At 40.0% G+C, this 24,924-nt stretch overlaps 1 protein-coding gene and 1 long non-coding RNA gene across 3 annotated transcripts; one reads left to right on the forward strand and one right to left on the reverse strand.

Moving 5' to 3' along the window:
- Window positions 1-752: 752 nt before the first annotated feature.
- Window positions 753-19,531, forward strand: LOC115365709 (uncharacterized). The gene is made up of 3 exons (XR_003928784.1): window positions 753-823; window positions 8,702-8,707; window positions 19,521-19,531. It is a non-coding gene; the product is annotated as an uncharacterized LOC115365709 (long non-coding RNA).
- atad1a (ATPase family AAA domain containing 1a) lies at window positions 12,088-21,802 on the reverse strand. Of its 2 annotated transcripts, none has more exons than XM_030060834.1 (10): window positions 21,696-21,802; window positions 20,563-20,763; window positions 20,147-20,245; window positions 19,948-20,068; window positions 18,481-18,681; window positions 17,839-17,945; window positions 17,635-17,724; window positions 16,254-16,304; window positions 15,671-15,843; window positions 12,088-14,168 (listed from the first exon to the last, which is right to left on the reverse strand). In XM_030060834.1, exons 2-10 carry the CDS (start codon window positions 20,734-20,736, stop codon window positions 14,039-14,041), a joined length of 1,146 nt encoding a protein of 381 aa, XP_029916694.1. In that variant the 5' UTR covers window positions 20,737-20,763; window positions 21,696-21,802; the 3' UTR covers window positions 12,088-14,038. The 2 variants fall into 2 exon arrangements, with proteins under 2 accessions (XP_029916694.1, XP_029916695.1); XM_030060835.1 differs by lacking the exon at window positions 21,696-21,802 and adding an exon at window positions 21,435-21,453.
- Between the last annotated feature and the right edge of the window lie 3,122 nt (window positions 21,803-24,924).

Genomic DNA, 24,924 nt, shown 5'->3' on the forward strand with positions numbered 1-24,924 from the left:
CCATCTCCAGAGGGGGCTACATTATGGTAGCTTTAGCCAACAAAAGCATGGTGGGGATAAAAAGCACTTGGACACAGTTAGGGACGGGTTAGGGACATGGACTTGGTTTATATAAATGAACACAGGTCTCGCCTCAGACTTGAACCCTGGTCACTGGAGTCAAAGTGGTGTTGACTGATGTATCCACCTCCTAATGTGGACTTGGTGGCTTCTAAAGCTACCCCACAATACGTGGTGCAGGCACAAAATAAACTTCCAGCTGAAATACATTGCTTTTAAAGTTATCTGACTGTCCTGAAAAAAATGGCCAACTTGTGTCCATGGATGTGATTCTATAGATCATATATTTTTACTATGGGACTATCTCCCAAACTGTTGAGAGACAAGGCTGCACTGGAACCATTTTTTGAATGGACAGTTTCAAAACACCAGCAACAAAAACTTGAACAAAATAAACAATACAACACACATGTGGCCTTTTATGCCAGCATGCTGTTGTAAGGTAATTTGATTCGACCAATTCTAAACGCTCAATATGTTCTTCTGTATATCCAAGTAAATCACTCCTCTCAGTTTTCTGAATGGTGATTTAACTAATATATTTTTTTGTTTGTTTTTTAAAGATGATTTACAGATGTTGGAGTTTTAACCCTTTCTACTTACACTGAAAATGGCAGATGAACATTTGAGCTCCTCTTGCATTACAAGAACAAAGTCCTTAATTAGAAAACAGCAGCAACAAAAATGTTACTAATTACAAATATTGCCAGGCAATTTATATTCACTACACTGACTAAATTTCAAAGTAATCTGACCCAACCCTGTGAGATTTACAGTAACAAATGATGAGTATCAACATTTTAATAGGACGTGGGTTGAAAAATACCCAACCTATCCCTTAAGAATGTTGTAATTTCATGTATAAGAACATTGTGGTGGTCTTTACTCCAAGCACATTAACATGTCTAAGATCAAAGTATTGTAAGACCACTCTAAATGAGATCCCAGGAATATTCTAAATGTCTCTGTAGATGTATTGATGTATCAGCCATGTGGTGCATTACATACACCACAGCAGTACTGCAGCAGTGCTCAAGGTTGCAGAAAATAACTAGCCAGTTTCGTATAGTGTGTAAATACATCTATGGATACATCTTTATATATGAGGACTGTTTTGAATGTGTCTCAGTTATAATCTTTTGTTTTTCCTAACATATTTTCACCTGAATGCACCATAAAGTCAGATAAAATCACATAGCTTCAGATCTATTCAGTCAAACATTAATGTATGTCTTAAGCAAGAAATGGTAAAATTATGCTTTGTCTGGTGCTGCAAAGCCTCATCTGCACTTTCAGCAGCCGAATAGTCTTCTTTCTTGGCTTCATGTAAGAATGTGAGGACTGGTAGCTATGTAATATTTTCATTGTCATGACCACACTGCACCAGGATAAATTTTTAATATGAGAGGAAGAGGGAAATGTTGTTTGTTTATGCTAAGTGAAGCAAGTGCAGTGCTTGGCAGCCTTAGGTGGCCAAAGTAACTGGCATGCAGGAGCTGTTTGGACAGTGTCCAAGGCCCCTCGGCCCGCACACACTCCCGCACACACACTCACTCTCCGCTCCTCTCCGCGATTAAGAGGTGGAGCAACAACTTGGGCGATGGAGCGCTGCACGGAGGTGTTGCATTGGACATTTAATGAAGTAAATTAATGATACGCCAGTTTCAATTAAGTGCCATTGGAGAGCCTAAAAGGATTGCACACTGTGATGGCTGTCTGAAAATATGCAGCTCTTCCCACAAAACATACACAAAAGTAAAAGTAAAATAAAATAAAAAAAGCTCAAAAAATTACAAAGGCACAAAATAGATTCTCAGCGTCAACAGCAACTTCAATCCTCAGCCAGTGTTGCCAGTGTCTGTATGTGCTGTGCTCACCATGGATTTGTGATAAAATGATAATGAAGATACAACACTGTCTCAAGTACACTGCACATGTTTGTTTATCAAGTGACCCATCTCGACTCGGCGACCTTTTCCCCCCTCAAAGCACAAAGTCATATATTAGCAGCACTGGTTCAGGCTAATAAAAAGGCATCTTGCTGAGATGCCCGTGTCTCAGGGCATTCAGCTGCCTCCTATCTACAGCCTTCACAGGGAAGTGAGTCATCCCCTCCTGCTCCAGTGTCGGTGGTGGGGAGATGAGCCACATGACCCCTGCGCATGATTAATTAGTGATCATTATCCCATCTCCGTTTTCCTCGGTGGGTGCTGTGTTTTTGTCCTTCCTTCATTAGCACAGCGAGCCGAGCTACCACCCGCCTATTGACGTGACTCAGGAACACGGGGATGTGTGTATCGCAGCAGACAGGCGAAGATGCGCCAAGCCTGCCAGATATTCTGATTGAATGCATTTGTGCCATTTTAAGATTTCTTTCTTTGTCAAATAAAAACTAAGCAGGGGAGCAGGAAGAAAGGAAGGAAGGAAGGAAGGAAATATTCACTGAGAGAGAGAGAGACAGAGAGAGAGAGGAAGGGTTACAACACTGCGGTGGGATGATTTTTTCCATTTCTATTTTTTTCAGAAAATAAGCAGATACACTTTTTTTATATATAAAAGTATGGATGCACCTGGCCATGTGCGCACACAATGATGCAGGTTTTCAGCTTTTGGGGACACACACATTGACTCAAACCATGAACAACAATTGCCACCCACAAATTACATCGACATAGTAGCCTAGAGGCCAAATACAGCTGTTTCCCTCACTTCATCAGCAAGATTAAAAAAAAAAAAAAAAAAAAAGATACAAACTGAAAAATATGGAAGAATGAGAGAGAGAGAGAGTAAGGCGAATTAGAGGTCAGTGTGAAATACAAGATTTTGCTATATCCATATTACAAATATTCAAAATATGAAACATGGTTGTTTTTGCCAAAACACATTAAAATGCATGAAATAAGAGGAGATGCATGCAGGAGAGCTCAATTTTCTCTGGACTAAATTGCAGTGTAGTAAATATCAGCCGTGCTTTAAAAAAAATGTACACAGAGCAGTATATGCATCTGAGGCAGAAATGAGTGAGGGGTAGAGGTCATCCCTCTCCCAATACTGAGTAGAAATATGTGCCTATCTCTCTCTGAATGTACACCTATGCGCACACACACACACACACACACACAATATGCTGCCCACCCCCGAAACAATCTCGCTCGACTCACACATACAAAATCGCTGCTGCACCCCTGCTTTTGGAGAGCTTTCAGCCCAAGGTGGGATGCTCAGTAACAGCCACCCTCTGAACCTGCAGCCGACCCAAAGAGCTGGCCCGTCTCTTAACACCTCCACTCACATCCACACACCTTCTGATTAGCTTTCATCTGCTGCCCCGCCGCCATTACACACTCCAATTGCTTCTGCTAATGAAGCAGCCTCTCCTGCAACCCGTCCCTCCATCCAGTTGGAGGTGAGGCAGCAGAGGCAAGAAGGAGAGCCGGATGAAAAGGCTGGGTTATAGGAATTCATGAGAGCAGCTCGAGTAGCTCTTTCGAATGTCTGTTGTGTGGCAAGAGGAGCGAAGAGAAAAACAAAAATAGCTCATATTCCAACAAATCTACTGCACCAAGTAGCTGTGTTTGAGCAAAGCCACAGTCAAATCCCCAGAGCTGGACAGTCCATCCTCACTGTCCTGAACCCATCACTGTGTACTTTATGATCTGGTTTCCCGGCCATCGTTAAGCCTAAGGAGACAGCAATATTGTTATATTTTTATTTACAAAGCCATATTGGGTAAGCTCCCCTCTTATCTGTGCAATCACCAATCACGGAATGGCATGGAATAACCTTCAAAACACACTGCAGCTTAATGATTTGTCTCCCTGGGAGAGCTCAGAGCTCTGATAAAACACTGTGTAACCCAGGAGTGCAGCTGCTCTTCCTAAGCTGGATTTTGTGCTATGTATCTATTGTCCTTTGTCTGTTTTTAATGTGCTCTATTTTTAATTTTCTCTTCTTTGTTTTTGTCATGCTCTATTTTATTATTTTTGTAACCTTGCAGTGGTGTGCTATCTTCGACCGATCTCCCTCAAAAAAGAGATTTTATCTCAGTGAATGTCCTGGTTAAATAAAGGTGAGATGAATAAATAAAATAAATAAAAAGGGGACCCTGAGCCTAACCCTAACCCTTTAGGTAGAAATTGCTATTCTCTAAGCAGTGTTGTTGACTAAAACTATGACGAAAAGAGTTCATCTATGACACTTTACTCAGGATGATAACAAGAGAAAAAGTAAACAAAAATTAATCTTTCTTGACAGAAACTATGATGCAGGATAATGACATTTCTGTCAACAAATAAAAACAAGAGAAAAATGCCATTAGGCAAATGAAAAACATCACAATTACAATGAAAAACTCCTGACCTCAGTTTTCATTATTTTGCAAGTGGCACAAAAATACATATAACACCAGATAATACACATCTAATGTAAGACGTGTAACTTATGTTAGCTGGATGTTACTGAAACTATCTGTGCATGTATGTGCAGCCTGTTCAATTGGTGGCCCGGCAACTTCTGAGTGGCTCAGCAAGCTTAAATTAAATAGACAATTTAATAGCAATCAATTTTAATTGTGCTATTATTTTATTTTTTTTAAAAAATGATTTGTTCACAGCAATTTAATTGTGTAGTAGCGTACAGCACTGCAAGTGTGATCTAAAATCAGGAAGCAAAGCCAGCGTGAGAAACACTGTACTGTTGTATCTTCCACAAGTCAACAACTTCTCATGTGAATGTCATTTCTGGCCATGCCTAGTGGCTTTTCAAAACATCTGGCTGTCTGACAGTCACAAGTAGGCTTGTGCTCTGCTGAGGATATGTCTCTGTCAACCCTGAAACGTACAAAACTGACAATGAAAACTGTCGGTTTAACCCTGCCTGGACTGGCAAACACTTGATTACAAACCAGTGTGTTTTAACTGCAATGAGGATGAAGGAGAGAGTTTTTTTTTACTCTGTTTCTGCACTTTGTGATGTGCCTGGGTCAGATATGTGCCCAAAATATATACTTTTTTCACTTCACAAATGAAACAATAAACATTGCTATTTTTTTTTATTACATTCATTTCACTTTGCTAAAAATGTCATTACCAGAAGCTAAAAAAAAGGTTTTCAATAGGCTGCTGAAAATGTCTGGAGCATTCTACATCTCCTCGTTTTACAATCTGGCCCAATTGAATTTGTAATGGAACAGCCCTGGAAGGTGTCTCTGTAACAGCCTGCTGCTGAGAGGAAAAAAGAACAGACATATGGACAAACTGGGCTTTTGTAATGAAGGAATGAGGACTGCAGTTCCATCTATGTATAAAGATCACTAACAAATCATTTAACAGGGAATTTACAGAGGGCAAAAAGCAAAGAAAGAAAAATAATTCAGTTGAGTTAGATGGACTAAAACAACTATAGTTTTTGTTGACAAAAATTAGACTAAAAGTAACAAAGTACAAATAAGTAAAATGTGACAAAAACTAAAATGCATTTTGACACCAGACAATATGAGGAAGCCAGTTATTTAGTGCAGCCCACAAACAGGGTTTAACTGTTTAACTTTTTTAAGCTGTTGTAGTTGCAAATGAATAGTAATTTTCAATGCTGAATGGAGAAAGTTAGCCCGGCTTTTTTCATTCATTTTGAACTGTTTTCTGATAAACATTGAGTGAAACAGACCTGCAATTTTCAATTTCAGTTTTTATCTGGAAGTTGTGAGAAGTCTGCTTACCATTAAGAAGCAGGGATGGAGCATGAAACCAAACTCAGCTTACCACCTTCTCACAAGTCTTCAATTTGTTACATTTATAATACACATCTTAATATTTAGTTTCAAACTGATGAAAGTTACAGGAAGATATAATCTGTCAAATAGGACAAAAGAAATAGGACAAAGAAAGAAAATATAGAAAACATGCTGGGCTTTGCTTATATTGGACATTGTTTGGCCTTATGATCACTGTCTTCAATTACCACGACTTGACTACAAGTGTCCTACTCATCAGTGATATATTTAAAAATAAATAAATAAAAAAGGATTTTTTTTTGCAGAGCTCCAGCAGAACCCCATGGACCATAAAATCTACACTGATTACACAAAGCAGAGCTGATTTGTGATGACATTTTTTTTCCCGTTTGTATGATTTACAGTACTGCTTCTCATACAGTACGGAGGGCCATTTGTGATGTCAACGCATTACTGCTTTATAACTTCCCGGTCAAGGGTGAGTGAGATTCTTCCTCATTATGACCGTGCCTTGGCTGAGCCATGATAGCCGCACTCGAAAAAAGAAAAAGAAAAAAGAAACACATGCATCATCAAAATGTTCCTTCCAGACGCAGCTCTGCAGGAGACTAAACAAGCATGACCAGCAGTAAAGCTTCAATCAGCAGCTGGTGGAGCAGTAATGCAAGACCTGACAAACCGCTTGTTGTTTGCAAAAAAAAAAAAAAAAAAAAAAAAATCCCAGTTTTGATGTCCCGTGACCTTGACCGAAGCTGCGCTCTGGACTCCCTGTGGAGGCAGCATCTTCGTACACGGGTGTGGGAAACATAAACACTCACACAGCTTTAAAGTCACAATGAAACAACATTTTGATAGCATCTTGCTTCCTACTGTGATGGATTTCCTCTTGAAGCAGAATATTGGGATATCAGTCAGGGAATGAAAGGCAGTTTTATTTGATGGAAACAGTGGAGGGGCCGGTTTGTTAAAAAAAATGTGTTATGCTTGCCACATTGACTAATTCAATTTTTGACCTGATTTGGCCCAGACAGGTTCAGGTCAGGACTGATTATCAGCCTGGATCATCTTGTAGTGTGGGAGGGTCTTACAGTGTCAATCATAACCCCACAACTGACTCACAGACTGATCTGAGCTCCTGTCTTATGATAAGTATAAGTTACGAGACTACTAGAATAAAGGGAACACCCTTTATTCTACTCTCCCCCAACATTAACTTAGTCTCACCAGCAATGGTTTTCCCAAATCCTGTTCTTACATGGTCATTTGTTATTTTATTTTATTTTATTTCATTTCATTTTATTTTATTTTTATAGGATTACATGGTATTCTATGATGTGACAAAACTCTACTATATTTGGACTTCTCTATGAATACCTTTCCAAATCCTTTTGATAAAGCATGGTGGTCACTGGTCAAGCTAAAACACAAATTCCTCAAAAACAGACTTGCTGGAAATAATGTACAATAAGCATCAGAATCAGACATACTTTATTTATCCCTGATGGGAAATTGGATGATCAAGATGAAAAAGCAGATGAAAAGCTTTTGATCTGCCATTATGTGCAGTATCTCTGAAGCTGTAAGCAAAGGCCATTCTACCATGTAAGTGAATGTACAGAAATGACTGGACTGACATTGTTCTGCTTATTCATTCATTGCCTCTTGGCAATGTGGGGCCCTTTGTCCCTGTATGATGTGTGCTGGTTTATAGTGCAATTCGTAAGTATAAAAGCTCCTAAATCATCTTGGATTAGCATGATTCTGAAGAAGTAGTAGATGCATGCAGCAGTGTGACCTTACTCACTAAGACACAAATTCAAGATTTTCTATTGAAAGGTTTTAATAAAGGATTTACGTCTGATCTGTTTGTGTGAGGCTTCAGCTGCTTGTGTGAAAACTCAGTCCTATTATGTTCCCCAACAGACTCTCTCTCTCTCTCTCTCTCTCTCTCTCTCTCTCTCTTTCATTTTCTCTTTCTCTCTCTCCCTCACTCTCACTCTCATGTGGAGAGTGTGTAAATTTAATTCTATGCTTATGATTGAGGTTGTAGTTTGCAGACGGCCTGTACCAGACTACATTGTATTGACAGGTGTTTCTAATTTTTTGTTCTCCCTATTTATATGCATGGGGGGACAGAATAGTAGAAACACCTCTCAATAAAATGCAGTCCAGTCCAACAGCAGCACTAACTATGAGCTCAATGCCAAACATAGAAGTGAATGAACACCTCTATTACTGTGACAACAAGAAAAGCTGAGCATTATGTTTAACTCCAATACGGTATAAAGCTGCACTGTGATAGTACACACTTGCTGCTGTGATTTTGCACACTGCCACTGTTTTTGCACTGTCTTATATTGTGTATATTGTATTTATTGTGTATATTGTATACTGTGTCCATTGTTTTTGAATCATCTCTCCTTATGCTGCTGCCTGTAACACCTAAATTTCCCCCATGGGGGATAAATAAAGTCTTATCTTATAGGCAGCAGGAAAATAAACTTTATGGTAGAACAGTTGGATTGTATTGTACTAGATTGTACAGTTGGACTTAATAAAGTGGCCACTGAGTATATATAAACACATGTATCAGAAAACAGCACTATCAGAAGATGGATGATTGGCCTCCAGTAGATTGCATGTCAAAATACATTTAAAAAGGCCGACTTTTAGTTCTTTTCATTTTCCACTTAAACACAATTATCCAAGGAGGAAATTCAGTTGGTCAGTGATGTTACAAAATAAATACACAATTGAAATTAATGATGACATTTCATAACACAAACATTTTAAACAGAAAACTGTGTAGAATAAACAATAGGCAACAGAAACAAAACAGTGTCCACAACAAAACTCACCCACATCAAACCATGTCTACACCAGTCACAGTGAATGTGAGCTGCAGGGTAGTCATGGGTCAGCTGTCTCTAAGTAGAGGGTCCTCCCAGTGTTCTACCACAAAAATCCAAGGCTTGTCTGACGTCACTGAAAGGCGTGTGGTTACACCTGTTACACAGGTGAGACTCATCTTGACTGAAATTGTGATTGTGGGGATAATCATATTTGTTGGAAATAAAGTGTTTCAGGAGGAGTTTTGAAAATGACTGAGGTCATGAGGTTCTCGGGGATGATTCACACATTAGTTTGTGACTTGGAAATGTTAAAAAATGCTGCTTACCAAGGCAGCATCCTGAGGCAAGAAAGCATCACATCAGGTTGAACTTTTGCATACAATGCTGCTGCTGAGGTGCTTCCATTTGGCTGGTTTCTGAATGCAGTGCGGATATATCCTCCACTGGATAGGACATCCCACAACCCTGTGTGTCCTCAGGACCAATCAGCTCCAGCTGTCACACACCTCAGTTTGTGTATAAATCTAAGTTAAAATTTCAATTTTGCTTTTCTACCATGAAATAAGAGGTGAAGTCACTTGTTTCAGTAACTAATGTTTACTTCAGATTCACTTGATGGAACCCACTGGGTTGCAGTAACATTTATTATCAGCTATTACTGTAATTATGACTTATCTATGATCCATTTTGGTCTTTTTTATATCTCAAACAGAAAAAATTCAGAAGAAATATCAGTAATGGAGCGGCAATGACCAGTGGTAATGACAACAGCTGTTAAATGTGGTGTTTCAGGGATGGCATGACGTCTGCTGCCTTGCTAGCCCATCATAAAACCAGAGTCCCTCTGAGGTAACTCGTGTGTGCCCGTTAAGGACACTGTCTCACTCGGCAGCAGGCGGCGGCTTTGCTGTTGGGACACAGCCGGAGACGTTGCCAGTTCAAAACCACAGGCGTCATGGTGGCTCATGTACCCATGATGTCCTGGGTTCAAATCCGGTTTATGTAGTACACATGTTGCATGCCCCCCTCATCCTTCTGTCTCATTTGTCTTAACTGTGACTGTTCAACAATGCAGAAATGTCTCAAAATAATCTTAATAAATCCCAGCTAGGGAGATCTGCACAGAAGAATTGATCTAAGCTCTCTGCCCTCCCGTAAATAGCACTTTCTTGGACCCTGTGAATCCTATTTTCTCCATTGGAGCTGCTCAGCGCTTTATAGAGTTATGTAATATGGCTTTATCTACAGTCGCCATAAAACCCTGTGCCTCAGCAGGTGGTCAGACCAACAGGATATCCTGCTGAGAAATGTGGCTGGGACTGCAGCTGCTGTTGATTTCTCAGGGCTGGGTCGATCATGTCTGATGGTACTGAGGTCTTCAGAGCAGGGCCATTGTACTGTACCCTCTCTCCACCACTCATATCTGACACAAAAAGCCTGAGACCACTGGAGCCATGCCGAGAGACCGTGGCCAGGTGATAAGTGAATCAATGTGGTTCTGAACTCCTCTCTCCATAGGAAGTCTTTGACATCTGCAGCCAGCCGAACTCTGGGGAGGGGGTAGTGGACTGGATGACTTTTCCACCATGTTTATTGACCGGGAGAAGCCCTCTAATTGAAAAGGGCTAGAATGGAGACTTTCAGCTTGACTCCCTCTTCATGAATAACTCATCAATAGCGTTATGAATAACTAATCAATGACTCTGAGTCAAAGATCAGACGTGCAGCCTGGCAGGACCGAGTTGGAGGAAAACATTCTGGAGTTGCCTCATTAAAGTCTGAGTTGTAAATATCACCTTACCATCTGGCCACGCTGCAGGCAACATTTATCTGCATTTATTGGCATCTCTCAAGGCAGAGCAAAACAAACTCCTCCGTGAACGCCGTCTTTTCTGAAACACACCAGTTTGTTTGACTTCATAGGGAATTCCCGATCTGAACCTCTCATGGAATTTAGTGCCAACATTGCATTGTTCTCAGTGGGGCCTGGACATCTGCCAGGCTTTGGGACCTTCATGAGATCAATGGGAGTGACCTGTTGCTTAACACTACAGCATTTTCATCATTAATGTTTAACAGGGAGACGCTGCTCATCGCATTGAGTCAGCATATTGGCGGTCGAACCGAGGAAAGGTCAGCCTAATATTGAGAGAGGTGCTTAGAGGAGTAAAGTACTATTTCTATCTCCTCCCTCTACAGCTGCTTTCAATGCACCCTTGAGCAAGGCACAGTGCAAGTCGTTTTTCACTCACTTATTACAGTGGAGTAGTTGTGTGAGTGCCAGCAGACTGGTTGTACAAAATAGTTCCCTATTCTGAACATGTGTAATGATGTCACATCGCATAACATCGATATATTGTGATATGGGTCGAGGTTTATCATCTGGAATTTCATGTATCGTAATATCTTGAAATGTCGTAAGTGTTGTTTTTTCCCGGTTTTAAAGGCTGAAGGATAGATTTTTCTGTACTTGTAGTCTGTTCTCGCAACTCTATTATTTGTCTCTACCTGCTTGGTCATAATATTCACATTATAAACTATAACATGCAAATATAAATAGAATATAAATATTGAGGCATCTGGTCAAAGACATCATCTAGCCCTAATGCATGTGCAGCAATGCCATTTCCTTGTGCAAATGTTAAAAATAATAAAATCAACCCTATATGGATGAATGAGATGCTGAATGGGGTCAGAGCAGTCAGACGTGGATGTGTTCCAGACTGATAACTAACGTCGCAGAGATGAGGCCCTGGTGAGCAATATAGTCTGGGCTTGGGCGGTGGCCACAGGAGACTTAAAACCAAGGAGGAGCCACTGCCATTATCAAAGTGCTGGTGTGACATGAAACCTTTGTAATTCCAGCAAGGTCTTTATTATAATTTTACACAGCCCTTATGAGCGGGTGATTCAGATTTCATGACCTTAGAGAGCACGCGGGCAAAAATCCAGTCAAAACTCTTTGTCATTTCAAGATTATTCATAAGTAAGCTGTTCTCCGAAGTCCTGAAGAGTAAACTTTTTGCAGTTGTGAAGTGTTTGTCAGACGGCAGGAAAATGCAAGAGCTACAAATAGCAACAGAGCAAGAAAAGTAAGCTTGACTGCGGCCAACAACGGCTTATTAATGCATGCCTAAAGGGTACAGGATCTGCCTGCAACAGCCAGAGACTTCACTTACAGATAATGTTTATTCACACTCCTATTACAGTGGCTGGCTCCCAGAGCTATTTCTGGGGTCCCCACAGCACAATTTAGAAATCACAAGCAGCATATTATTACTCAGGTTAGAAAGTGGGCATGGTAAAATTATCACACTACATACCAGTTAGTATCAAATGTTGCCAGTGATTGGGTGTTACGTGGTGGCAAAGGTAAGAATAAATCTGCATTTTAAACATTCAAGAGGAAGGAGAATAAATAACCTTAAGAGAATGACAAACACATTCAAATGTCATGAGATGCCATTTTGATGGCAGAAAAAACACATTTATTTTCTTGTGCCTTAAATAAATAAACTTTACATATTCAACATTTCATAATCAATACAGAAACGTAGTTGATGGCAAATCTGGTAACAACTGAAAACCGACATGACCTTTGCCACGAAACGAATGATTGAGCTCAATGATGCTATTACAGTAATATAGAATTGTAGGACTTAAATGAGATAAAGTTTCAATGTATCCGGTTCCTTTGTCTCTTTTTACACTGAGAAGCAGTTCAGGATAGTGGTTCAGGAACATGACATGTATACACCATATTTAGGTTTGAGCAGTCTACATCTAAATCTGTAACATCTGCCTCAATAACAGCACGGTGGAACTGCAGTGCCACCTTGTGGTTTAATCTGATAAACTGGTCAATACAAGCAACCCCTTCTCAGTCTGTATGGGAGCTACTGTAGTGACAGATCCACAAACACGACACTGTTTGCAATATTCTGGGAAATAATTAGAGGCATACAGTGTATTAAGACAAGCTTTATCTCAAAGACTGCTGTGACCACACTCTCCACAGAGACAAACCAAAGTGGAAGTCTGAGCAGTCCATATCTGGCATTATCTCATGCATGGAATATGATATGAAATGTTTAGCACACAAAGTAAAACAAAGGGGATTCAGCAATAATGCAATGGCACAATAAAGTTTACAAACTACTTACAATGTCATTTGTGAAACAAGACTGTAATTGGTAATAAAACTGCTTCATTGAGCTTAACCCAAAGTGATACTGCAACAGGGCTGTGGCAGTCTTCGTAGGTGACAATTGTAATGGCAGATGTAAAGTTTTTTTTTTTTTTTTTTTTTAAATGTTTGTTGCAATCCTGATTCATGACCTTACTGTCCTAACATTACAACACACACTTTGCTTTAACAAACAGAGACATGCAGACAGCTAGACACCTATGATACAACTTCTCCCAGCTGAGAAGACTTTTTTGTAGTCATTTGTTGTGAAACTGATAAAATCTTTATTTATTGCTGCCCCAAACTTAGGCATACATTCTAATATAACCAGTATTTAAGAGTGAGTGTTTTGGGAATGTGGACACAGAAGTGTTCTGGATAATTACAGCTGTGATTCCTATTTTAAGATTTAGTTGTGACCCCATTTCCACTCAGCATGTACAGATTTGGTTTGTTTTCTGATGGTGTCTGGATGCATTTAATGTATTAGAGGTCTTTGTTGTTCAAGGATTTAGAGCACACACAGCTTTAGCGCAGAGGAAGACTCTACTAAAACGTTTTAGGAACACCAAGCAAAATAAAGTAAGACCTTGTGATCGGCTGTAATACCCATGGTCCTACATCATCTTAAATGACTTAAGTCTTCATGAGTTGCTCAATTACGGGAATGATCCTTGATTTTGAAAATGGAACAGCAAACCTCAGAGGATTACACGGGTCTGAGATGACAGCAGTGAGAGAGAAGACTCTGTCCTGAAGCACTGGCTCCTCCTCTCCATGAGTTAGTAAGTAAACGGAGGAGGGAGGTGCATGAAAGGGTACTGCGGCAGTTCAGATCCCTGGATGCTTCAGAAAATTTGGCTGGGAAAGTGAACAAAACAAAACACCTTCTCCTCTTTCAACAAGTGCCATCATAGTGCCCTTGAGCAAGGCACTGAATTAGAGAGGAGATTGCAGATGTGCCGGGCAGCTCTTGGTTGATAATAGCATCAACGTGAGGCAGGAGTGTGCTGAAAAAGCGCATGCACAGACACCTCTCGCCTGGATAAATGAAGTACAATATTCGACTGGCTGCGGGTTGGTCCAAGGGCACCTCTAATGTGGTGGAGGAGCCTCTGCATCAAACTCAGGAGAAGAGCGGTGAGCTGGAAATTACCATGGATGGGAGGGGAAAATTGCTTCCCATTGGAGGTGTATTGTGGGTATCTAGTCCAGGGGGACCTCTGATGTGTTGGGCACCACGGAGGCTGTGGCGAGCTTAGACTCCTTCATCTTGTCCAGGCCAAAGAGCAGGTCCAGCTGGGTGACCGGCCGCAAGCGCTCCTCATCCAGGGGTCTGGTGAAGGGGGGCACAAGAGGTCAGAGGTCAAACACCAGGCACTGAAAACACACCCAGTGTCGCACTCATTACTTATTTAGCATGGCAAGGCACAAAGACAAAATGGCAGGAGAAAGAAGATTGCCAGATCGTGACCATGAATTCCATGAACTCCATTTTAAATATATTATTTATAGATTATTTATACATTATTTTTCATTGTTGTAGTCTTTTGATATTTTCTTCAACAGTGGGTGAACCTCAGTTACCACCCCTACTAGACATTAAACCACTGAACTTTCCCTTTAAAGTTTTGCAAAGTTGGATATTCCTTTAACAAACATTAAACCAATGGCTGCACCATCACATCACATGGAAAATATCTCCATGCCTTGTGCATCATTTTATACACATTTCCCTGTAAATCAGCAGGACATATTCAGCATCAATGGAAACTTTGGAATCTCCTCTGGAATTTATAATAAGGTTCTGTGGGTTTGAACAAAGCTCGGCCGCATGGCAAAGATGAAACCACCCGTGTGCAGATCAGGGCTGAATACATTAAAAAGAAGACATTTAAGGGTTTTTGTACATTAATGTGCAGTGTACTGACCTTGTGTTACATGACTTCTGAAGTACCGAGTCCTTCAAAATTGAAGTAATTCAAACAGCTATCTCTAGCTGCCACTTGGGGCTGCCAAAGCATGAATTTACCTATTGCTGCTTTTAAGTTTCATCGCACTGTGTAATATGCAAAGAACATTTAATAAAAGCTCCTTACAGGACCCAGTGTGCATACATGTTCTGCTTTATCCACTGAAACACCCACAGAGGAGAGAGCTGAGGCTGCTATTCTTTTCAGTGCTGACTTCTGTTCCTCATTATTTTCATTTGAAAAGACACAATGTTGCATGGTACCCCTAGTGCTGAGAGCTTAGTAATCATTTCAGTGCTCAGAGTGCTGAACACTACAAGTTAAAAATATTTCTTCTTTTAGTACGATTGCTGTGGTTCAAAAGGAGTTTCAATAGTTGCTAAGCAACAGCAGAAGCCATGACCAGTACTTCCTATATTCAGCTTCATTCGGGTTAGACTGATCTAAAGTTTGGTCTTTTATGAAATATCAAATGCGTACAGTATTTTTAAGCTTGGCCAGTCAGTGTCATCCTGTTATCCATCTAATATGATGGGCAATGCAGTTTGTTTGATTGCATATTGCATAACTGATCAATAATACACCTTTTTTTATTACAATTATTATTATCCTGTGTCCCATTGTCTGACTGTTTTTCATGCTTTCACTCTTTAAATAATCAATCAAATGCTTTCAATTTAGGCGAATTTTATGGCATGAACATTGAGTGTTAGCACAAAAATTTATCTCAAAATATGGATAATGGCCTTCAAATACCTATACTGCTCAAACCCTGAACTGTTGAGTACAAGTAGTGCTCAATAAATAGCAGCCCACTGGACACATGAGCTATGTAATTGAAAGGTTGTTTCAAAATAAATCATACTTTTCCTCCTCCTGGCTGTCCTGCAGCTGCTGCGCGATCTGCCTCATCTGCTCCTTGCGGACGTAGTCCCGCACTCGGTACATGGCAGCATCTCGGCAAAGCTCCCTGAGGTCGCTGCCGGAGTAGCCCTCGGTCTTCTCTGCAATCTCCTTCAAATTAATGGCGTTGCTCAGCTGCATGTCAGAGAGGAGAATGGAAACATGAGGCCACCATGTACAGAATGAGCAGTCTTTTATTTGTGTGGCTGTTGCCTGATCAGGTTTGCAATTAAAGTGATACTTGGAATGTTACGACAGTGTGTCAGATGAAGACTGAGGAAAGTTAACAATGTTTACTCAAGTGCTAATGCAGAAACTTTTAATAGAATAAAGTTATAGTTAGAATAAAGTTAAAAATGGATGTCAATGGATCCCCTTAACATCAATAGAAGACAGCAGAGAGGGCCTCAAATTAGTTAAAGTGAGGGTGACTAAATTTCATTTGAAATGATTTGACAAAAAGCATTTTTGGCCCCTAGAAAAGACAACAGAGCATCATTTTTTGCCATGTTGGTCCTCACAGTGAAAAAGCAAACATGGCTTACATTTTCTCCTGCCAATATAAGCTTCAGGATCTCCTGCCTTTGTCTGGTGTTCTGGAAAGACAGACGGACACAGGTTGTCACAGAGAAGATGCAGCATAAAATGTCTTCACAATAACAGCATAAAACCGCCGCGTCAAACTTTGCAATTTTTTACTTTTTTTTTTTTTTTACATTTTTACATCACATTATGGACGAGCCTACATTTATTATTTGACATCTAACATCTGACATCTGAATACAGTTGTTCCCATTTGAGAATACCTGATTATAGTATTTTTTATCTTTTTTATTTATTTTTTTTTTAACAGAAAATATGTTATTTGAGAGCTATATGGCTAAGATAATAAACTCTAAACTACATTGGTACTTTGCATAGTAAACTGTTTGAAAGAGCCTCACATCAACAGAATAAAATGAACAAAAAGCAGATTGATAAAAACAAAAGCATAAAAACAGTAAGACACATCAGTGAAAGTGGCTTGTGATTTGGACTCCATCAGCGAGTGTGTCTCGAGGGGGCAAATTTAGTTTTCCGACTATAATGGTACACTGATTTTTGTTTTGTTTCCTGTCTGCTCATTTCTCTGTAGGACGCTAACCAGCAGTTTTATTGTGTGTTGCTGGGATTTCCTTTATTTTGGCTGCTGCCTGCATTTATAATCTGACACTGTGGAATAATTGATTCTGAATTATCAATCACAGCACTGTGCTGTCTGATATTTTTGAAAAATGACCACTGTCATGAACGGTCACGTCAAGCAGGTTTGATATTTCACTCACAGAGAGTCTGGTCAGCTCACAGTCATTAATCAAGCTACCAAACAATGACACCTGCTGAGCCAAAATGGATATCACTTTGAATCTTTTTGCTGGATATGAAACTGATTTGATTCATGGTTGGAGGCTGAACAATCAGCCCAAGGTCGACCGTAACAACTGTAACAAGTGTCAGGCTAACGCAGCGCTAGTGCTGTTAACGTGGCTGCAGGCCGGCCTCCTCCTTGTCCCAAATCTTGGAGGAAACAGCAGGCACTAGTGTATGACTGAGCTCGGGGTATAAAGGTATATTTGTATTCTGCCACAGTTTTGAACTATTTCCAGTGTCAGTTTTTCTGTTTGTTGACGAAGCCATTCTGTCACTCTGCCCCCTCTCTCGCAGCCTGTCTCTTAAATGACACACGGTCATGGTCAGGATGCAGCAGTCAAAGAGCCTGACAGCTCTACTGTGCAGGTTCTGTATGCGTTAACTGTTTGAACAGAAAGGCTGCCTACCTAAAAATCATATCATAATCATGCTGCATTTACATAATCATAGCCCTAGTGTTGGTGCATATTGTGTGCATGTGCATGGTTTCTGCGAGTGTGTATGTGCATGTCTTACTGGCAAGCCGACGTGAAATGTAGTAGGCATCCTGCGCAGAATGGCTGGATCCACATCCTGTGGGCGGTTTGTGGCTCCCATCACCATCACCTACGGAACCATAACCATCACAACAACCTGTTGTGCAGCAGTCTGACAACCTAGCAAGCCCTTGCTCTTGAACTGATCAAGTGTTATAATAAACATGAGCCCTGGCTATGTTACCTGGCTGCTGGTGCAAGTGTCCAGCCCATCCCACAGGCTCATGAACTGGGCCTTCATCATGGCTGTGGCCTCATGGTCCAGGCTGGAGCGGTTCCTCAGGAATGAGTCTAACACATGAAGAGATGAGACGTGTGAAGACAAAGTGTTCACAAAGCTGTGTTATATATTAAGATGACCTTAGCGTTCTAATAAAAATCAGCATATCAGCTCCATGTCATCCACCACTGATATGATGGAAGTGAAGTGTGATTCTAATCAACAGCTTCAGGATGTCAGTATGTAAAATGTGCAATGAAAGCTGCTTCACCCTGCCTTCAGGAGCTGCCAATCCACCCAAAAGAGTTTCATTAGTCTCTGTTTCAATGGTGAGTTTCAGCGTTCCACCATGGTCTAAATTCCACCCTTGCGAGTAAACAATTCTGGGGGGAACACTGAATCCTTTTAATATTTTCGGCTTGACAACGGTCAAAACACAAACTATAAGCAGCATCAATCTCAGCAGCTCAGCATCGGCCTTCAACAATCCATCTCAGTCAAATCCTAGTTTGAATAGCAGTGCCAAATAAATCTCTGTTAATAACGTAGCAGTGTCACTTTACTTAAGTAATCACTCATGACAGGCTTCTTGTTAGATACACTCACCAATCTCATCAATGAAGATGATGCAGGGCTGGATTTTGACAGCCAAGGAGAAAACAGCGGCAGTCAGCTTCTGAGACTCGCCGTACCATTTGTCTGTCAGCGTGGAGGCCTGCAGGTTGATGAACTGGCACCCTGAAGCTTTGGCTGTTGCCTTGGCGATCATGGTCTTCCCACAACCCGGAGGACCAAACAATAAAACACCTGGGAGGACAAAACATTACACAGATATTAAGAGTCTTTGTGTAAACCTTCTACTACTTCTTCATGTTGATTTTGTGTAAAGATCTTTAAAATAAATAACAATAACAACAATGTATTGCATGGATTGATATTTAAGTGGCTAATTTACTGCTTGTTTACATATATACATGATACATAAATAGGCTGCAAGTGCATTTATGTGTCTTTCACACTGCACATTCATTGATACGTAGTTTGTATTATGTGTATAACATCTTGTCTATGTATAAATGCTATGTGCTAAATGTGTACATATAGTATTTGTATAGCACTTAAAAAATAAATAAATCAAATAAAAATAAAATAAAAATAAAATAAATAAATAAACGTTACAAATAGTATGAAATATATAATAAATGTCTCAAATCTATTATACATATTGTGTATGTTGCATGTAGAGAATATTGGATCCAATGGAGATTTAATACTCCAGAAAGAGTACACTCTGTAGAGAATTTGCCCTTGGCCTGAGAACTGAACAATACAAACAAACAAACAAACAAATGAAATCACCCATACCATTGTTTTTTCACTATTTTAGTACACATACCTATATGGAACTTCAATCATTGCTGTTTTCTATACAATGCAAAGCTGACCCAGCTATCCCAATCTCTCTGTGTGTGTATGTGAGTCATATTTTTCAAAAAGTAAAACAGTGGATTGAGACCAGGAGAAAAAGCGTGATGGTCAGGGCTGAGAGTGGATTCCCAGTGTGGCTAATTTTTGAGGTTGACTCATTCTGAAGCACTGTAGAGAGCTCTGTGCCAAACTCTGAAAACGATCTATGAAAAGTCAAGTATTGCTTTAAGTGATTCTCTGCTGTCATGCCGCTGAACGAACAAATCTTGGCACACAGTCCTAGATGGAACTACAACGTGCTGAATAGCTTTGTAGCAATAATGAGGAAGAGAGCGGCCTGCACACAATGCAAGAACGTTCATGAAGAGCTCTTCTGTAATTTGTCAAAGTCAAGAGATTTAAAGGGGCCTCGTTTCAAGTGCTATCATTTTTCATACGCTTCCTCTCATATTGGTTTTAGTGACATGCATATGTGATCCATCAATGCATCAGTGAAAACTTCCATGTTGAGTTTATCTTGTATTGTTCCCTAATGTTGGCTTGTACCTTAAAACAAGTGTATATATATATATATATATATATATATATATATATATATATATAATGTAATGCATCTAATTTCCTTGAGATGGCATACTGTGGTACCTTTAGGGGGCTGAAAGAGTTTGGATCCTGCCAAGAGGTGTCTCTTCTGGAAGGGCAGGATGACTGTGTCCTGCAGCTCATAGATAACCTCATCCAGACCGGCGATATCTCTCCAGGACACCTGCAGGAAGAACATGTGATGTTAAAAACTCTGACAGGGGGTCTACTTTTCAAAACAATGTCTGGTAACAAAAATTACCTTCATATTCCGTGGATCAACTAGGTGAGATGCAATGTTCATCTCATACTCTGTGAGTTTGACGCCCTCAACACCAATCCTCTTCATTATCTGCTCTGCCTGGTGAGGTCACACACACACACACACGCACACGCACACACGCGCACACACACACACACACACACACACACACACACACACACACACACATTTCAGCTTAAAAGCAGAAACATCTTAAAAAAACTGCTTTTAAAACTTAAAAGCAGAAACATCCAAAGTGTAATAATTGATAATGTGAGAGCAAGCAGCTGCTCTAATCTCTCCATTAATGTCATACTCATACGAATAACTATTTGCATTAAGTTCACCACTAAGACAGGCCTATTATGACTCATATTACTGATGCAGTACCAGACATTTGATAAAACTCTGTATACCTTTTTCTTGGCTTGGTTTTTCTGCTTGTATGTGGGATCCATAGCTTCCACAACCCATTTGATGCTGTAATAGGTGGCTGCACCAAAGATGGTCAACCTCACCAGCATGCCCACCACTTCATTCCTGGACAGTGGGCGCATGAGCGCCTCTCGGGGAAGGTCTTTTAGTAGCATCTTAGTTGGCTGGTGTCAGTCCATTAGCTGGAGAAAAAGAAGGGATGTGAAAGAATGAGGTCGAGATTGAAACAAGCGGCTAATAATGTAGTCAAGGCTATTTGGCAAGGTGTAGAGCTGGCAAGTGCGCTCATACCGCCTGCTGCCAGTGTCAATCTGGCAGTTACACGTTGGTTTGCTTACTGACAATACTGGCAGAGCACCACTTAAGACATTTTTGTTATATTAGGATCCAGTCTTCAATTCGGCATACATCCAGCACACTCACCAGTATCTATCTGACTGAATTTTCACCTACAATGGGTTCGCCTGTTACTCCAGCAGCAAGCAGTGTGAACTCTGGCTTTCTGTAACCTACATAAACCACTTCTAAAAGTTGAAACTGCACTGAAATCAAATACTGTTTGCAGGGTCAGACATATGCCGAACTGAAGAGAGGGCTCCAGGCGATTAGTAAAAACTAAAACTATATTAGACAGCTATCTTTTTTTTTGCAAGAGAGCAAAGCGGCATTAATTTGACCATTTTTTGCATGGACTTAGGCGTGACATTCGCCCATAAGCGGCTGATACAAAGCTAAGTCACCGGTGGCTGACCTGGCCATTCATTTTGCTCATATTTATCTGTTGCTGATGCTAACAGAGGTAGCTAACAGCGAGAAGTGAACGAGTTAACAGCCTATAATAGCAATAACTTACTGTATAGTGTAGTAAAATACATATTTGATCTGTCGTGACATATGACACCTGACTGACAGCGGATTGATCTTCGCCGTAACGCTGCAAGTTAGCTAGCATCGCCTTGCAAGCTAACACAGCTCTGTTATCACTTTTAGAGAAAATGTCGGTTTAAAACCAACGGTTAACGAAGATGTCGAAGCAGATCCTAGTTCTACTGTATGTACTGACACTTATAAATTCAATGTTACGAAAGGTATAAAAGATAAAGGACACACTTACTGACATAAGAATCAACAACAATTTAGCCCAACCGCTATAACGCCATCATGATAGGTGCACTCCACATTTTATCTCGGGTTACAACAAAGTTCCGGGATTAGGGTTCCCACCTCTCATTCGGCATTAAACCACGGGATGGCAGAGCTGGCACGCAGTTTGCCACGCAGATCAGCACCATGGACAGCTTCTCCATCACCACAGCAGGCACTCAGGACACCACAGCTAATAAGGTAAATAGGCTAATAAGGCCTCAGTTTGAATGGGTTTTGGACAGCTACTCCCTGACGGTGCATTGCTCCTGTGTTATTATGTCAGATACACACAAAACGACTGAAGGTGTTGCATTTTATCACAATCAGTAGCCTCACCCATGTGAGTACCCGTCTTAAACACATCTTGGTGAAGAGGTGATGTGCATTAGACATAGATGATGGCTGAAAGTGACCTGTATATCATATAGATGGTTTTAATTTGTAAATGGTGGGGTGTCCTATATCCGAATCAAGTTTGATGTTTGGAGGAAATAAATCAGAGATTCCACTGTCCTACCCTAACATTTACAATAACCAAATAAGAAGTGTGCAGCTTAAACCAAGAGCAGATATGGCAATTTATAACTTTGATCAAGTAATAATTAATGTCAAAAATGGACATAAGGTACTAACTGTCTCAAAGTCATGACACCAAGTATGGAAAGGCTGCATACATCTGTCCATATAAAGTGTATTATTTATTTCAATCAACCACCAATGTTTTTTTGGCAGTTTGCCTTCATCAAGGTGTCATAACAGAAGATTCATCTGGAAGTTAAATAGTCATTGGTGATGTCACTTTTGGCTCCAAGTGATTCATACTTGACACAAATAATTTGACCAAAAGAAAGATTTCTTTTTTTTTGACCCAAAGAATATTCTACATCTTTTTTTAAAGATGCTATTTAAAAGTTCGAGGTCTTTTAATGTATATATTCCATTCTCAGTAGGTATAGAAGTGTAGGTGTCAATATGACATCACCAACATTCATAATTTTCAAACAGTAAATACTCCACAGAGATCAAAATGAAAACTGGTATCAATAGATATTAAAAGGTATTTCAAATGTAGTTTTCTTCTAATGCGCTAAGACCTATCATTTTGCAAAGAATTAGACCTTACAGTATCTGTGAGAGCAGACTGGCTGTAGGCTCTGTGATTACACACCAAACACCCAGCATGTCCTGGGGAGGGATAGATGCAAATTTCGTCCACCCTGTTAGATAGCTTGAATCTCCAGCCCTAATCTGTTTGATTTCCACTCATTTTCAGCACTGTCTGATAATGGATAATTCAGTCTTCTTAGCATCAGCGTAATAGATAAGGCTATAACAAATGGGCTTCTCCAACAGGCAATTTATCACACATGGGCCAAAGGGACCGTTAATTGTCACAGATTGTGAACTAAATTTGAAATTGCTGTCACAGCTTGTACTCAGACTCCTCTCTGCTTGAGGATTTCACTAAAGCCCAGTGGAATTGCACCATACAAAAAGGAACTACCCCTTATGTCATTTCTTTTTTCTTTATCAAGGTTGTTATGCTGGTACACCTGATACATCTTGATACTGTACAATTTCTACTTCATGTTTGATTCCTGTGGGTGCAGAAGTGACTGTAACAGACACCAGAATTAAATTTTGGACAAACAGGGCAAACCCAAGGTGTCTCAGTTGACGATGCAATGCTTTTCTTGTTGCAGCCCTACTTTGTGATTGGCATGTGGATTTTTTTTTTATTAAAGCGGGGGAAAAAATGTGTGTCGTGCAGCTTTAAGTGTACGAATTAAAGTACGAGGATGTGCAAATCGCAGTGGTAGAATTCACTGAGATAGTTAAAAAAAAATATATGCAGTTTGAAATGTGCATGTTTAATCATTATAAGATGTCTCTCCTTCATTAGATAGTATATACTTCAGAGTAATAGGAAATATTGATGTGATAGACAGCAGGGAGGAATTACACATGACAAAGACCAGAAATGCACTCATGATGTTTTAAATGCATGCCTTAAAAACAGAAATACTGTTTTTAAATCATATTCTATATTCTCAGTTTATTACACTGCCTTTTGTTGCATGTGCAGGAACATTTGAGCCATCGCCCATTGGACCGAGCAGAAGTTTATTTTGGAGATCGAGTATTTTGCCTCAGAGAAGCTATAGGTGGTATGCAGCCAACGTATTCATTCTTTTAAGATTGTGACCGGTGGGGTTTATTCATCCAGTGAAGGCTGACAGCCCTTAAACTAACATAATTAATTTCCCTGCTGGAAGTCTGATGAACATCTCCGATGCATGTAGGCAATTTGGAAAGACAGACTTCTTAGCCTTCATATAAGTTCAATTACTAGTCTGTCAGATGAAGATGTTGCTGCGGAAAGGGACACTCTCCCTTTTAACATGCCTTTACTCACCAGAAAGTGTTTCATGATCAGTTGCAACATCAGTGAGACTCTTTCATGGTCCGAATGCTTCAGGTAATGCACAAGAAGACATGTTGCAGCAAGAAAAACATGAAAATACATTTGAAATGATTTAGTCATCATCAAACCCCTTAATGAGGAGCTAAATGTGTGCTCACTGTCCGTCCAAATGATATATTCTTTTTAATAATATGACTGGACTTGGGCTGGTAAATTATGAATGTTATGATTTTGCATTTCCATTTCTTGTTTTTTTTTTTTCTGTGATAATGCAGTATTATTATGAGATATTTTGATGAAACTCCTCTCCCAGTAGTAGCCATCAAAACAACAGCTCCCAAGTGATTAAAATTATTGTTGCATGAAATAGTCTGTCATTTTTATTACAGGAGGTCAATCTGTAGTCGTACTTACTGTTAATCTTCTCCCAGCTACTTGTTTTCCTTTTATTTTCTATTTATCTATAGAATGATTTTGCTAAGCAAGCAGATACTTTTTCAGCATGCCCATTCTACAGTTCATGCACTTTATGCTGTTGTGCACATTGACAAGCTGGCCAAATTTAGCCTTTTTTTTGTGACTCCCCAACTGAAAAATAACATAAATCATGTTCAAATTCAATGGACACATTTATCTGTATTTTATAGATATAGAAACTGTTATGCAGCCAGTGTAATTTAACTCCTTAAAACGATTTCACCTCAAATTTTCCCCTTATGTATTTTCAAAGCTAGAGAACTATCTATTTCCATATTGTACAACAATGCCATAC

The sequence above is a fragment of the Myripristis murdjan genome, chromosome 9 (genome assembly GCF_902150065.1).
Source record: "Myripristis murdjan chromosome 9, fMyrMur1.1, whole genome shotgun sequence".
NCBI classification, from domain to species: domain Eukaryota; kingdom Metazoa; phylum Chordata; class Actinopteri; order Holocentriformes; family Holocentridae; genus Myripristis; species Myripristis murdjan.

Coding starts and splice junctions, on each gene's coding strand:
- atad1a (XM_030060834.1), bottom strand. CDS start 20,736: ATGCTACTAAAAGACCTTCCCCGAGAGGCGCTCATGCGCCCACTGTCC. Junction 20,069..20,146: donor TTGATCCACGGAATATGAAG/GTAATTTTTGTT, acceptor TTCTTCCTGCAG/GTGTCCTGGAGAGATATCGC. Junction 14,169..15,670: donor GACAGCCAGGAGGAGGAAAA/GTATGATTTATT, acceptor CCCCTTCACCAG/ACCCCTGGATGAGGAGCGCT.